We start from the raw sequence: 16,498 nt of genomic DNA on the forward strand, positions 1-16,498 counted from the left end.
TTGTTCCACTTTAAGGAAAATGTCATAATAAAAAAACAAGGCCACTATCCATTCTGGAGTGTAATTCCCTTGATTTCAGTAGCATCTGTATTCATATTTGCTTCTGTAAAACCTTTTATTTATTTTATTTTAAAATATCTGGACAGAATCCCTGTACATTTGAGATTGTTTAGCTCAACGTCAGTTATGTGGTGTTAAATGATTTGATTAATGATCAATCCAATGTACTGAGACTCACCTATGTTCAGAGGTGCCGACTCCGTGGGTGCACCGGGGCTGGAGCACCCATGGGGGGGAGTGGGTGCTGAGCACCCTCTAGCCACCAACTGATCAGCTCCTCCTGCTCCCCTCCAGCGGCTCCCACCTGCCAACATCAGCTGTTCAGCAGCAGGCAGGAGGTGCTGGGGAGAGGGGGTGGAGTCGGGGCAGGAAGAGGCAGAGCAAGGCCGGGGCGTGTTTGGGGAAAGCTGAAAGTCAGCACCCGAGCCTGTATTTACAAATTATACCAACCTCCTTTGTAAAGTACTTTGAGATCTACTGATTATAAGAGCTAAAGTATTATTGCATGGTGGTTTGTCCAAAGTCTGGCTCTCTGGCTAGTCTCTTCACTTATACCAGCACAATAGCATTCTGGGGTAGGGGGGGATCCTGGCAGGTTTGGATCACACCTTCACAGTATGGTTTTCAGGTGTTGATTTTTAAATAATGGGTTCTAACCTTGAGCATTCTGGCCTCCAGGGAGGGTTGGCAACAGGCGTTGGAGTGGATCATGGCCATGTTGTCCTTCTCAATTGCCAAATTGGAGAAGGTCCCAGTTGGTTGGGTGAGGCATCATGTTGTGGAAAAGTGGGTCCCAGTATGGGAAAGGTTGAACCACTTGTAGTAGATTATTTAAATATTCTGCTTTGTGTCTGGAGTTATGGATTAGAATACCAGAGGTCTTATCTTAGAAGTTACATTACTGTTCTGTTAACTGTGAAGTTCTTGATTCCTGCCTGGCTTGCCTCCATATATTTACAAAGAAGACCCTTGACTTGAGACTAACAAGAGATCTCCTTACTGTTGGCCAGTTTCCATCCTCCTTAAAGCAGTGTTATTTTTAATGAAGAAATCCACTGTGACACCAAGTGACCTTACTGATTTATCACTCAGAGCTAGATTTTTCCACTCAGTGTGTAGACTCCAAGAGAAAAATACACCAATCCATGACCATGAAAAACATTTTTAACACTGAGAAAACCAACAGGAGTTGGTTCCTAAGTCCAAATTAAATAAGAAAACTGATTAGAAGGAAAGAAGTAAAAATTAAATGCAGTACTTTAACATTCTCTGGATCTTGAAAACTGAACAGTCTATTCTAGTTTCATAGTTCAGAACCTAGAAACGAATGATTTTGTAGTTTCTGGCTTCTCATCCAATCATACCAGAAAGGACAAGACTGTTTCAATAAACAGCTTCATTCCATAGAACTATCACATTTGCACATTGTCCATCTGTGATATTACAGAGAGGAGCTGATTCCAGACACAGGGCCAGTCTTTCTCAGCAGTTCAGCTAACAGCTGAAAATCTCTGCGAAGTAAGATCTGAGGTTCTTGGGAAGAATGAAGTTGTGTTATGGACAACACTTTGCAGCTCAGAGGAGAATTAAATTAAGAGCTGCCAATGATATTTTGATTCCAAGGAAAGTCCATAATCTTTTGGAAGAAGTGTTTCTGTTGACCTGTAAGCATTGATCTGATCTTAGATTGCAAGATCAAATTATATATCCTATGCTAAGGCCTATTAAAATGCTTTAAGATAGTAAAATGAAAGCTGCTAGTGCTGTAATGCGAGTAGGGAAACATAAAATATTAATATTTGAGATAGGCTTTTCAATAAGTTGAGGCCTAGTAAAGTCTATTAACTTTGTTAATTTAAGTATTGTTAGATTAAGTAGCGGGTAGTTAGCAGAGGCCTAACAGTTATAGAATCATAGGACTGGAAGGGACCTTGAGATATCATCTAGTCCAGTCCCCTCCACTCATGGCAGGACTAAGTTGTTATCTAGACCATCCCTGACAGGTGTTTGTCTAACCTGCTCTTTAAAAATTTCCAGTGACTGAGATTCCACAACCCCCCTAGGCAATTTATTCTAGTGCTTAACCACTCTGACAGTTAGGAAGTTTTTCCTAATGTCCAACCTAAACTGCCTTTGCTGCAATTTAAGCCCATTGCTTCTTGTCCTTACCTCAGAGGTTAAGAACAATTTTTCTCCCTCTTCCTTGTAACAATCTTTTTATGTACTTGAAAACTGTTATGTCCCCTCTCAGTCTTCTCTTGTCCAATAAACCCAATTTTTTCAGTTTCCCCTCATAGGTCATGTTTTCTAGACCTTTAATCATTTTTGTTGCTCTTCTCTGGACTTTCTTCAGTTTGTCCACATCTTTTTCTGAAATGTGGGGCCCAGAACGGGACACAGTACTCCAGTTGAGGCCTAAGAGTAAGTGCTTAATCTAGGGTTATAAAATTAAGTAATAAGTGCTTTGTAATAAACTAACCACAAAAAAACAAATCCAATGGAATTATTTGGAGAGTTATAATGTGTAGCCATGAGGTTAACATATTGGGAAATGTATTGCTTCAAATAGCTATGTCAGGAAATCAGAACTCCAATTGTGGTTTCCTTGACAGCCATCACTGGATATGGGGCCGGGATTCAGTCAATTATGGTCCTCTGGTGTGTGGATATGCAGGGGAAGGAGGTCTGAGGTATAAAATAAGGTACAAATCCAACTTTTAGTTGGGATATCGGAGTGACAAAGTAGGTGGCAGCCCAGAATGGCAGCTCCACTTATGAGTTTCTCCAATTACTTTTCTTTCCAGCTTCACTTCTAATGGCCTCCAGAGGCTGTAAGTATGTACAATACAGCAAACTATGGTACTTATACTTACGTATATTGACTCTTCTATTTTAGTTCTATTTGTCTGTCCTAATTACAGCTTATAAAGTCTCTGTGTGCTTCACCAATCTCCAACGCATTAAAACTTCTTCCATAGCTGTCTGAGTAAGAGAACCTGTCATTCGTGACTGGTGCAAATTGTACTCCTAAACTATTTTCAAAGGCGATACCTGTGTAACCCATCTAGGTGCTAGATGCTGTCACGAGTCCTTTGTAATGGTGGATATCTTCCTTGTCATTTTATTTTCTTTGTAGCCAACAGATGTCACTGAAAGCAAAGGGCAATACTGCACAGAGAGGTCAATAGGGAGCTGACTGGTGCTAATTTCATCAACTTTATACTGTCTTTCAGTGGAACTTTCCATTGCTTATGCTTGTTTGGAAGATGGCACCAGCACTGTGCTGTGGGAACACACTGATTATTAAACCAGCTGAGCAGACACCCCTCACATCCCTTTACATTGGCTCCTTAATCAAGGAGGTAAGAAATCTTAGCCACACGTTCAAGGAGTTTACGCAAGTTACTGTTTCTCATAGGCAGCGGGTCCAGTTCAAAAGGCAGCTGTAGCCATCGTTAGCTCCGTTCGATGCCAGACCTAGAAACAATCTCCCCTTTTTCTTTCGAACTTTTATCTCTTGATCTCTGTGCATGAATGACCTAATTCACCAAGGTATTTATGTAAGTAGTCCCAGTAACTTCAATGGGACCAGGCTAGCCACATACTTAAACACGTGCCCAACTTTAAGCATCTTGCTGAGATGGTGCTGAAATCACCAGGTATGTCATGGGGTTTTTTTTGTTTTTTTGTTTTTTCTCCCTCCTTTTCTAATATGTTTAGTGAGACTATTTGGAGCTAAATTCTGCCACCCTTAATCATGTTAATGAAATTGTCCCATAAATTGTGGGACTGATCACAAAGTACGATACTATTTGGCATGAGTACAGGTGGCAGAATTTGGCCCTTAGAATATGGGACTGGATCCTGCAGCTGCTTCATGCACAGAAATTGCACTACATCATTGTGACTGTTTTTTATTATGAATGACTTATGAAAGCTTGCCTGGTGTGTAACAGAGAACAAAGATCTAGTTCCCATGCCGAGCATAGGCTAATGACCCAGGGCCCTAATCCTGCATGGAAAATAATGCAGGTGCAGACGTGTGCCCTCTCAGCTGAAAGATCAGGACCCAAGACCCTCCCAGGAAAATACATTTCAGATTTATGGCCTAAATCATCTTAACCAGGGAGTTGACTTCACCCCTGGTACAAAGCCCACTGATGTCAATGCAGTTAAGACAAGGATGAATGCCCCCCATGGAAGCCACCACCTCATCCACCCATCCTTTACTCACATGGGCTTCAATTTTGCCCAGCCTAGCCTAAACAAGTCAGTTGTCCTATTAAAGTCAATGTCACTTAAGCACAGGTCAAAAGTTATACATGTTCTTATGTGCTTTGCTGAATTGTTGCCATAGGCAGACCCAAAGACTATGCTTGTATGGCCCCACACATCTCTTGCTCGCTGCTTTTTTTTTTTTTTTAAAAGTGGTTTAGCAAATGCCTAGGAGTTTAAACCAATGTTCCCTGCAGAGCGATTAGCAAAGTGTTGAACATCCTTTGTCTCTCCCCTCCCCTCCCACAAGCTGTAACAGGCAAGCTAGACAACCATCAAAACCCTAAAACGTTACCCAGAAGAAAGTAGAATTTTCCAAGGCAACTTATAACCAAACCATGTTCCTTTTTTTTTTTTTTTTTTTTTTTTTTTTTTTTTTTTTTTTTGTCAGATGAGATTCCTTTTAATGCATTTAAGTTACACACACAACTCTACTAGTGCAGGTGCATTCTCTTATGAGCCTCATGAACGTGTGTACTGGAAGAATCCACCAGAAACGAAGGGAGCTGAATAACAATTGACTCACGGGATACTAGGCAAGCAGGTTGTGTGCCTGCACTTTCCAGTCAGAAACAGAGACTGGCCAGCCTAGAAATGTATCTCTTCATAGCAGCCCATGTTTCATAGACTATCAGGGTTAGAAGGGACCTCAGGAGGTCATCTAGTCCAACCCCAAGCTCAAAGCGGGACCAATCACTAATTTTTGCCCCAGATCCCTAAATGACCCCCTCAAGGATTGAACTCTCAACCCTGGGTTTAGCAAGCCAATGCTCAAACCAGTGAGCTATGCCTCCCCCGAATTTATTGTTTCAGAGAGCAATGAACGGATCAGTAGGGCCAAGACTTTGGCTTGCATTTCACTAGAATTTTACCAAAGTTTTGCCTATTGTCATTCTGCCAGAACGCACGAAATGGCTGTCATAGGTTAATACATTTATAAATGTGGTAAAAGCTGGTTACCATCTGCTCTCTTGGAGCTAGTGGAAAAAACATATCATCTAGTGGTGTCTTACTGACATCTTAATTCTCCTGGCCTCTGAAGAGGCAACCTTGGGATCTTTCTGTTCAAAACAAACTTTAAAGGGCCAGATTTTGCCTTTAGTTACCCATTGACTAGGGATGCATAGCAGTGGCTGAAGGCTAAATTTGGCCAGAAGACCATTTTGTTATAACAGCAGGGCTGAAAAATGCAAATCCTCCAATAATTCTCTTCTGGTGATTCCAGGCACTTATGAGTGGCTTCATCATGTCCAATCCAAGAGGTAGCAAGCAGCCACAGTGCTGGAAAAGATCATGAAAACCATTCTTAATCTGGAAAATTGTCCATTTGCCTTTGATTTCAAACCTTTGTGTGCTATATGCCTCGTTCTTAAAGTACTAAGCATTGTACAATTAAACTTTGTGGTTTAATTAACATTCGGGCCCTAATTCTGGTTTCAGTGTGACCACTTATATGAGAAGTTGTGCATGTACGTAGTGTTTGCAGGATTGGGGGAGAGGCGCTGGTTAACTTGCTGTGGCATTGAGAGGCTCATCCGATTAATGTTTATAAAATTCTTTGAGATGCTCAGATAGAAAACACTATAGAAACTATTTCCATTGAGTGATGGTAAATCCTCCATATGGGAGCATAGTTCACATGTATATCCTGGTTCTTAGTCCAAGAAAATTGGAGTGCTGAGAAGAAATCTGAATGGTTCTTATTACCTTATTTCTATAGTATAATCTCTAATTTCATTTTCAGGTGGGCTTTCCTCCCGGTGTGGTAAACATAGTGCCAGGATATGGCCCCACAGCTGGGGCTGCCATTTCTGCCCATCAGAACATTGACAAAATAGCTTTCACTGGATCAACAGAGGTAGGTGATCACTTCCTGCTTAAACTTGCCTTTAGCCTTACTGCATTACCGGATATTGCTCTTCACAAGGAACAGTATTTCTCTGGTAGAAGTGCTATCCGTGGAAACTTGGACCACTGTAAATTTCAGTGATACTTGGTGCTTGGAAAAACAAAATCTACTTGGTGGAATTTTTCAGAGGTTTTTGGCTGCTTGCACTGTAGTCCATGACCACTGACTTCTATCAAAGCAGTTAGGCCAACATTTAATGCTTTTGAAAATCTTTAAAAAAAAAAAAAAAAAAAAAAAAAAATTAACCTTATTTTCGCCAAAATTCTGAAAGGTCCATCCCAAATGGTGCCTATTCTATAATCAATGTGATCTGTTGGAGAGGTCATTAGCATCATAATGATTTAAAAATCGCATCATCTGAAATGTCCAACTGGCGAATGCCAGTTGATCAGCTTTGGCCAACAAGACCGCATAAGTATATAAAACAATGTTTATATTCATATTTAAACAATTCTGCTGTTTTAATCACACACTAGTTACTGAGTCTTTTATAAAAAATATAACCCAGTGCTATATCCATTCTGGGCCAAATCCTGATCCCATTGAAGTCCAAGTCAATGACAACATTTGTTATGAAAGGGACTAAGAGTTGGTCCCCTGATAGTAAAAATGGTATCGTACAAACACCTTCAACCCAATGTTTTCTTCTCCCTTTAAATTTAGATAGACAATTAAAATGTCACAACAATAAGAATCCTTTTTGGCTGTACATGCATGATAGAGACGTACGCCTGATTTGCTCAGAGAAAATGATCTCTCCAAGTGCTCGCTTGGGGTTAGCAGTCTGGGGGAAGGGAGAAGTGTGTGCCTGGTCAGTGTTGTGCTGGTCTAGTTCTCGTTGTCTATTAGTACTGAGCAAATAACTGGCAACCAATTTATACACTGAATTTCACTTTCAGTGAGGTGTTGAGCCAGATATTTGCTACTAAAACCTGAGTGCTCTAATGGCAGGCCGAAAGAACACGCCAGGGTGGTGAATGCTGCTGAATCAAAATTTGCTGACAAGTTTGAAGAGTCTTTTGTTTTAAGAAAAGGAGGACTTGTGGCACCTTAGAGACTAACAAATTCTGAAACTTGTTCCCCCCCACCCAGTTGCTTAGTTCCTTTGTCCCAGTAATAATATTGCAAGAAAATCTATAGCAATATGTATGCAGCATGTGTATATCTTCATCTGCTATGACAAAGGGCAGCACCCAATAAAGGAAGGTGCTTTATGCCAAGGTCTACACGTGTTGGCTATTCAACCAGGCCATGTGCTGGACTTGTTTTTGTGTTTTTTTTTTTTTTTCATTTTCCTTTGAGTACTCGTATCCTACTTGAGCATTCTTCCAATGCCTTCATTTTGACATTCACTGTATGCTTTTTATAATTTGCATAATTATGATAAATTACACTGAGCTGCCTTCACCACCACCAGAGGTGTGTCTCATTTTAAAGGTTCAAAGACATGCTGAAGGCCAAATGTTTTGTGTTTTAACACCATCTAGTGGCTTATCATACATATGTGCATTCCCATTGGTTATCTCAAAGGGGACATGGCACAGAGCATCCTTGTTCCTTGTAAAAATTGTAATATAAATATGAATGGGATCAGCAGCATGCTCATGTTGAGTGTTGCCCTTTATTTGATACTCTATATAATTAGACAAAATATGTAAAATACATGGATTATTCTTAGCCTACAAAGATAATTTTCTATAATCAAAATCAGGCACTCTGTTCTAAAATCCTATAAACTTTCTTGTTTTTATGGATCCACTTTTTTTATTTAAAAAAAAAAACTATCCAATGCATTATCTTAAGGTTCAGGCTGAAATCCTGGCTCTATCCAAGTCAGTGAGAGGTTTTCCATCAACTTCACTGGAGTCAGGATGTTACATGTGGTATTTTATCTTTGAGTTGTGGGTGGGCATTTAAAAACTGAAGTGCTTTGACATGGTAATGAGGGTCATATTGAGTACATTAGTTAGGTAGATATTTCTAATCCGTTTCACTTTCTGGTTCTTGTGCATTAGCATCATGCTTTAGTATTTGGGTACAAATACTGCGGGCGAATGTTTAAATCAAAATGAACATGGAACCGTGGAGAATGAAAACATTTTTAAAACCATGTTTTAGGTTAACATAAATGCATAACAATTTTGATCTTCAATTACCTGACAGTGTCTCCTTCTAGCTTCCTACTTTTCAGCTAATTTAATTTATTCCTAATCAAGCAGCTACCGTATAATGTCTCTCTTACCCTGTTAGCTTTATAGCAAGTTATGTTAATTTTCAGCAGAAGACAGCTTTGTTTCTATTATCTTGAGGGCTAGCTGGGAGGACTCCTCACTGCTAATTGGAAGGACCAGGTTCGCTTCTGGTTTGGGAATCTTGCTCTGGTTATAAAGGTAGCAGGTGAAACTTGAGTGTAACAATGAGCTCTTCAGCTGATTGAAACTTATGTTTGTTTACTGTTCTGATTCAACAAGATCTGAGTGTTTCTCCCAGGCATGAAACTGAGTACAAGGTTGAAAGGACATACCACTAACATACCATAGAATCAAGGAGCACAATCTCTTTAGTGGAACAAAGAGAAGGCTAAGGAGTAACTTGGTCAGAGTTTGTAAATGCATGTTTGGGGAACAAACATTTGATAATGGACTCTTCAGTCGAGCAGGCAAAGGTAAAACAAAATCCAATGTCTGGAATTTGAGCCTAGACTGATTCAGACAGCAAATAAGGCCTACATTTTTAAGGGCCAGAGTAGTTCACCATTGGAACAACCTACCAATTCTTCAGTCAAGATTAGATGGTTTTTCTAAAAGATAAGCTGTAGTTCAAACACACATTGTTTGGGGAAAGTTCTGTGATCTGTGTTATGCAGGAGGACCGACTAGATGAGCACAGTGGTTGATTTCCAATCATCTTGTCAGAAAATACTAGGAAAATTCAAATGAAACAATTTTTTTTTTTTTAAATTATTTTTGTTCAAAAATTTTCATGGAATTTTTTTTTTTTTTTTGGACCGGCCCTAATTGTATGACTATATTGTAAATTCTTAGGGCAATTCATTCTGTAGTCAAAAAGTAAAACCTGTCATGTGGTAGAGGATATACTGATACCAGAGACCGAATCCCTTCTTTAAGTGCAAAACTCACCTCATTAAGTGTGGAGCCATGACACACTAATTTCATAAGAAATGGCAGGGTGTCACCTGATAGATTGTACTTTTTATAAGAACAGTAGTCCATTAGCAATACTTCCTGCATTGTCCAATTAGGGGCCTGATCCTGCAGCCCTTACTCTGCCCAAAAACTGACTTCTGGGGGACCGCTTGCATAGGTAAGAACTATAGAATACCAGGCCTCTACATTTCCCTTATATCTAAGACAAATGATAAATATTTGTGATTTTAAAATTGCAAGGCCCACCTTGGATGGCTCAGTACCTTGTAGAAGCAGGTGGTGAGAACTAGAAAATTCAGCGATTAGAAACCTGGAAGAATTTTATTTTGCAATTCCAGCTGTTTCACAGCCTGTCCTGCTCTTGTTAACCTCATGCATTTTACGACACTTTGAATGAAGTAATTTTTTTTTTTGAGGAATAAACCTGTGTCCTGTGAATCCCAATGCCATAGGTTGGAAAACTGATCAAGGAAGCGGCCTCTAAAAGTAATCTCAAAAGGGTGACCCTGGAGCTTGGAGGGAAGAACCCCTGCATTGTGTGTGCAGATGCTGACTGTAAGTATTTGTCACATTGCAATTAATAATTTTCTAGTCTCAGTGGCCCACACAGCACTGCTAGTGATTACTGTGTAACTTCTCCAGCAGAGGACGCAGTGTGGTCCAACTTGCCACAAAGCCTGGCCAAGACTCCTTTGCTAGAGGGTGTGCTAGACCACTCCCTGCACCAGCCAGGCTTTTAGCTATAAAGGGAGGGCTCATGTGAACAGGAGCGGATTGTTCCGAATGCTGCCCTCTTTGGGGGTGACCTGCAGGGAAGAGCCCCGCTGGCTGAGGCTGCCGAGATGGTGTATTGTATCAGTGCACCCCTGCTCAGCTGCCCACACGATTTTCTCAGCTAGCACTCCTTCGCTGACTCATTTTAGTCTCCCTAACGGAAGAGAAGTTGCAACTGTTTTCTGTAAAGGCAGCATCCTTCCCACAGCACTTCCCATCACAGGGGATAAGGACTAAACTCTGCCATCCTTAATGGGACTACTCGTGGGGAGTAAGGTACTACTCCATGAGTCAAGGTGACAGAACTGGGCCCTTAGCTGAGACATGCACAACCAGAGACTGTACCGGGAGGGAGGATGGTGGTGCAGACAGAAGATTTGGTCATGTCTTGAGGCTCACAGGGAGCTTTCTTTTTTGGTAGTTTTATAGGCCTCCTTGAAGTGAGTGTGGTGGTGGTTTTGTTTTGTTTTTTTTTTTGAGGAAGCATTGAGAGGGGAAACAGATAGTGAGGGACTTTCAACAAGTCTCGTTAATCTGTGGTTCAAGTCAGTAGTACGCCTCACTCTCTGTGGCGACCTTTCCATTCCAGTGGACTTGGCGGTTGAATGTGCCCATCAAGGAGTTTTCTTTAATCAAGGCCAGTGCTGCACTGCTGCCTCTCGAGTATTTGTGGAGGAGCAGATCTACCCGGAATTTGTCAAGCGCAGCGTGGAGTACGCCAAGAAAAGACTCATTGGAGACCCATTTGATGCCAAAACTGAACAAGGGCCACAGGTAATGATGATGTGCTCAAGAATAGTTTTCCGCACTCCTGGTGCGAGTGGTGCTTAGGTGTGAGCTGAAGTCCTGATCCAGTGACTAATACATCATTGTATTGTTTCTTCTCTCTGTTCTAAACATCAATTAATCCTGAGGTTGACATGTTGGCTCCTTCCATAAATGAACTGAAAGCTGGACAATAAAAGAAATTTACACAGTGGGTTGCCCTTTTGCATAGTAATGCAAAACATATTACGGCACAGAGTATTTTGTTCAGGCAGAGTGTGGTGGCTGCAGATGTGTTATAATTCAGCTATAAAATAGTGATGCTACCTCATTGCAGGAGGGATAATATGTAGAAGTGGAGAACAAAACCCCTAATGCACAGAGAGGGGTTTAAGCAGAGTCCTTAGAAGGCAGGACAGTGCCAAGCTGAATATCAGCCTTGCCAACGTTTTGGGCTTTTACACCTCTTCTTATCCCTTCTAAGGAAGCCATAAAGACCCACGATTGAGGGAAACGTTTCATCTTCTCCTAGGTCAACCAGTTATTAAGAAAACAACATAACAAACCAGTAGCACCCCAGAACTTGTGCTCTGCCAAAGGTAAATGGAAAAATGCCACTCCAAAAAGTTTCACAGCTTGTTCTAACTCTGGAATCCATAACTTTCTACTGGTTGAGACTTTTCCCAACACAGACTTGAAAGGTTTAGGCCATCACCATGATAGCTCTGTATGAAATAGTCAGGTTCTGCTTACAGTTGGAGTTCTGAAACTGATGAGGGCCCAGCTCTGCCAGCTATTCTGACTGCGCATAACAACTTCCTCGTGCAAGTCATGGCTTTGAAATCACTGGACTGCTTGCATGGGTAAATTACAACTCAAGGTGAATAAGGATGGCAGAATAGGGCCCTTGGTAACAGGTATGTGGTAATTAAAGAATGCTACCTAATGGCTAGTGAGATAAGATCAGATTCTGATAACTTGCCTAGGCCCTAGTCTTCAGCATATGAATGTTTCACACCATTGAGCAATGTAGCTATGTTGATCTAAATTTTAGCTGGAGTGCCAACCTCCTCCCCTGGTGTAGATGTAGCTAGGTCAATGGAAGAATGCTTCTGGCTACTGCCACCTGAGGGGAGAGATTACCTACCGCAACTGGGAAACAAAAAAACCTTCTGGTCCTGTAGGAAGCATCTATGCTATAGCGGCACACATGTGGTTCTGTAGTGTAAATGTGGCCTTACAGTGAGCAACACCTTCCTTTGCAAACAGTCCCATTTGAAGCCAGTGGTATTACTTGCAGAGTAAGGGCTGGTCTACACTTAAAACACTGCAGTAGCGCAGCTTCAGTGAAGAAGCTACCTGTGCTGATGGGAGGAGTTCTCCCACTGGCCTAGGTAATCCATCTCCCTGAGAGGCGGTAACTAGGTTGACAACCTTGTGCTGTCTACACTAGGTCAGTTTAACAATGTTGCTCAGGGGTATGGATTTTTCATGCCGCTGCCCTGAGTGATGTAGTTTTGTCAACCTAATTTTCTAGTGTAGACCAGGCCTTAGTTGCTATTCAGTGAGAGTGAGGGTACTTCGGACTGAAAGCTCCTAAAGGTTGGGGGCTATTTTTATTCTGTGTTTGTACAGCACCTAGCACCACAGGGTCCTGGTCCATAAGTAGGATGATAAAGATGATAAATGACAGATGATAAAGCAGCTAGTAGTGAAGTTGGAGTGTTCACCGGCTCACAAACAACATGACCATATGTCCTATTTCTCCTGTTCTACCTGACCTGATGCATATGACCTTTCCCTCTCCCCCACGTGTCTGTGTGCCAACCATCTAAACAAGAGGAGACCTAAGATAGGGAGTGGAGCATGGGAGGCTGTTTTCAGAGCTGTCATGTGGTTCCCAGTGCAATACAAACCATTTCCTCTGTCTGCACATAATCAGAACAGCTGCTTTGCTGGAGTCTGGCTTTTGGACAGGGTGCATTCCAGGCTGGCAGTGAGGAAATGTGTGCATTTTGGAACAAATGGCTCAAATCTGAAGGAGGGGAAGGAAAAGGGAAAAAACCTTCAAAGCCATTTAAAATCCTCTAAAAGTAGTTACCAAAGATACAGGGCTCAATCCTCAGTTTGTGTATGCTATTAAAACTCTGCTTACGCTATCTGGCCCAGCATGTCTGAATCAGATTCTCCTCTTACTTACACCTATGTAACTCAGCAGTTACTCCATCTGTAGTCAGTAAAGATATTCCTGATTTATACCAGGCTGAATAGTCTGGAGTGTGTTGTTTTTTTAATTTGCAAAATATTTTTCCAGAAAAAATCCCTGATGTCCCAATCAAGGTTTTTTTGATGCTGCTGTGAGAATCTAGGAGCAGCTCCTCAGCTGGTGTAAATCAGCATAGCTCCACTGAAGTCCAGTGGAGCAATGCAGTGTGCCAGCAGCTGGAACCCTGACCCATCTTCTAGATATAGTTTAAAAAACACAGTTGGAAGACTTTGACTGAATGGCTCCTTAGACCTGTCTCCGCTGTCAGAGCTGAAGCAGGCAGATTCCATTGTTCTCTCCATTACCTTCTCCTGGGCAGGGAAGATAAATACAGAGAGAGCATGTATTAGATGTATGTTTGTTAATAACTTCCAATACTTAAAAGCCTTAGCTGTTGCACTGGGCATGGCACACCCAGAGGGGCATCAAATAGGCATCCAAACACTAAGGAGAAGGAGCACAATGTCAGGGCAAGGAAGCTACACAGAATATTTCTCCTTCTCCTCCCCCTCTCTCCGCAGCAGGGAAAATAGCATGCATGGAGAATACCCATGTGGTTGATGGGCCACATAGAAAAGGAGTTTGGGGCCCAGCAAATATCTGCACAAAGGGTCTTGTTCCATTTGCATCAAAAGTTAAAATGTGTGGCAATAGCCCCAGCAACTCACACTGCATTACTCCTCTGGGCTGGGTCATAGCATGCAGCTGGTGCAATGGGAGCAGGCTTCAACACTATAATCTCTCCCTGAAGATGCCCAGGAGTTGGGAGGCTGCTTTCCTGTGGATGCCCTGGCCTTACATCCATTTGTGCCTCCCTGACCCATAGGAAGGACATGTATGGCCCATGCATATTTGTATATGAGCAGCTGCGTCACTGCATTAGCTTCCCCTTTGTAGTGCCATAGGGGAACATATGTGTAACCCTTCTGCCAGGTGAAGTCAGCAGCAACAAGGGCCACGTTCAGTGTCTAGGGGTTCCTTTTCAACAATACACCACAAAACCGGCTTGAGCCCCCACTCGGTGACCTGGGACAATTACACACCACCCTGTAGGCGCCTCTAAGAGACAATACTTCCCTTCTCGCAAGCACAGAGTCTGACTGTAGCAAAAAACTTTTATTAAAAGGAGGGAATTAACTCAGCATTAATTTTGGAAAACACTGCCACTAGGGCTCATAAACACAAACCATGAGCAAAAGACCCACCCCCAAATAAGTTGGGCAGTGTCCTTTTCCCCTCTTAAGTCCAGCAACCCAAAAGTCCCTTTAATGTGCCCATCCTTCTCTGTACCCCACTCACAGTTGCTGTTTTGGCCAGTGCAGCCCCACACTTCAGAGGTTCATCCGCAGAGTTCACTCCCACCTTGTGTGGAGGGTGGGGGGAGAATCAGGAGGCACCCTACATGCTGCACTGTTCGGGCACTTGCTTGTTGCCCCCAAAGGCTGATTGCCACGCCTCTGCGGGGCTCTCCTCTGGCCCTCTCCACCAGCCACCCTGCTAGCCGCTTGCTATGCCTGTCCACCAGCTGCCCCCTCACCAAGATGTCTTCAGCCCCCACCCCCCCACACTTAACACAGTTCTCAGTGATTTCAGCTGTTAGTGGGGAGCCTCACTTGTGCACACTGGGCAGTCTCTTGCAATAGAGACACTGTCACAAAGTAGGCCTATTATTTAGACCAAGGTATCAGTGATTTCAGCTCTGCAGCAATTGAGTGCAAATTAGCTCTTTTGTTATACCATGGAGAGAGGAAGGGTTAAAGGTCTCTAGGACCCTTAAACCAGGCCCATACCAGCAGATACAAGTACTTCTCTCAATTCCTGAGCTTTGGGACCTATGTCCCCTGTCTAGCGTGTGCCGCTCAGTTGAGGGTGAGTCCCTCCATTGGGGTATGCCATGTACAGTTCTGCTGCCCTCAGATCACACAGCAAGGATAGCAATCCTTTATTACTCCTGCCCCAATAACAAGGAGATTGGGGATCCAACACTAGCCACAAGTGACCATTTGAGCAAGCAATCCCATCATGCTGAGCACCTAGGCAGAGTGGGTGTGTCCATCCAACATATGTTGCAGCATACATGGCATCCAGCAGGGGGGGTCTGAGCCAAATGTTGATTTCACATGCAGACCCAGGGAATTCTGGTGCTTGGGGTTGAGTGACTGTAGAGGATAATACAGTAAGTCAGTCCAAACTGCAAAGTTGCTACCTAATGGCAATGGCAATAAATGGTGCCTGGCAGACAATATTCGGTTGTGTTAAAACCCTAATAGACTGGGACAGATTACCACTGTCTGCCCATTCTGATGAGATATTGGTGGATTGGGTATCTAGTCTACTTGCATAATTACCTGCTACAGCTGGTGGAGAAAGAAAACAGTACAATGTTCTGCCACGCATTGGTTAAGGGTATTTTACCTTACATTTTTAGCAAAGATCAAAATGGTCTGGAGAAGGGCCACAATGATGGCTAAAGGCCTAGATGGGGCATGCATGGGAGGAGAAACCACAAATAAGAAATATATTTTGCTCGGGAAGAAAATGTTGGAGGGACCTTGAGGGGGCTCTACAAAATTCTGAGTGGCATATTGAACTCCAGTTAGTCTGTGGTGTGCATTTGTGGGTTGAATACCTTTCCTTGTAATAAATGAGCAAGACAACACCCGTAAAACAAATGAAAGTGAATATTACTTTATGCAACCTAGAGTTGCCCTGTGGAATTGACTGGGCAGAAGCCGCTGAGTCAGACATTGGTGCTGGATTTTAGGAGGCTGGATAATTTCAATAACGTGTAGTTGAGAAAAGCAAGATAATGAGAGTAATCAAATCTCGTACATAAACATCTGCTTATGAAATAATATTGAAATACTGCAGGCATCAGGAAGGCAAAGCTTCTCCATGTAGACCTTTGCCCAACTAATCAGGTGTGCTAGGAGGAGGATTTTCTTTTCTTCTGATTCTTCTTCTATGGTCGTTGGGGGAGGGGTATACAATATAGTGTGTGTGTGTGGTGTGTGTGTGGTGTGTGTACATATATAATTATAATTTGCTTTCCTCTGGATCAGGTATTGACCAATGCTTTCTGGTTTAGATGGATCAATAGCAGGATTTGTCTTAGCAGATCAGGCATCTTTAATAGAGGGTAGAACCAAAATTAAAAACTGTAAGTAATAAATAGCTCTCTTGTTTGATCAGAAGCATAATATATCAGAACATTTCACAATCTTTAATTTATTTCTCCTCACAATGCTCCTGGGAGGTAGGGCAGTACTAATATTGCCATTG

At 42.3% G+C, this 16,498-nt stretch overlaps 1 protein-coding gene across 2 annotated transcripts in view; it reads left to right on the forward strand.

Moving 5' to 3' along the window:
* Nucleotides 1-16,498, forward strand: part of ALDH1A3 (aldehyde dehydrogenase 1 family member A3) — a 52,910-nt gene that overhangs the window by 24,870 nt on the left and 11,542 nt on the right. For both annotated transcript variants that reach the window (XM_038420143.2, XM_043494560.1), the window contains exons 6-9: nt 3,294-3,422; nt 6,080-6,193; nt 9,864-9,966; nt 10,775-10,959. In XM_038420143.2, coding sequence (XP_038276071.1) covers nt 3,294-3,422; nt 6,080-6,193; nt 9,864-9,966; nt 10,775-10,959 — 531 coding nt within the window. The remainder of the gene's footprint in view (nt 1-3,293; nt 3,423-6,079; nt 6,194-9,863; nt 9,967-10,774; nt 10,960-16,498) is intronic.

Source organism: Dermochelys coriacea, chromosome 10, assembly GCF_009764565.3.
Source record: "Dermochelys coriacea isolate rDerCor1 chromosome 10, rDerCor1.pri.v4, whole genome shotgun sequence".
NCBI lineage: Eukaryota > Metazoa > Chordata > Testudines > Dermochelyidae > Dermochelys > Dermochelys coriacea.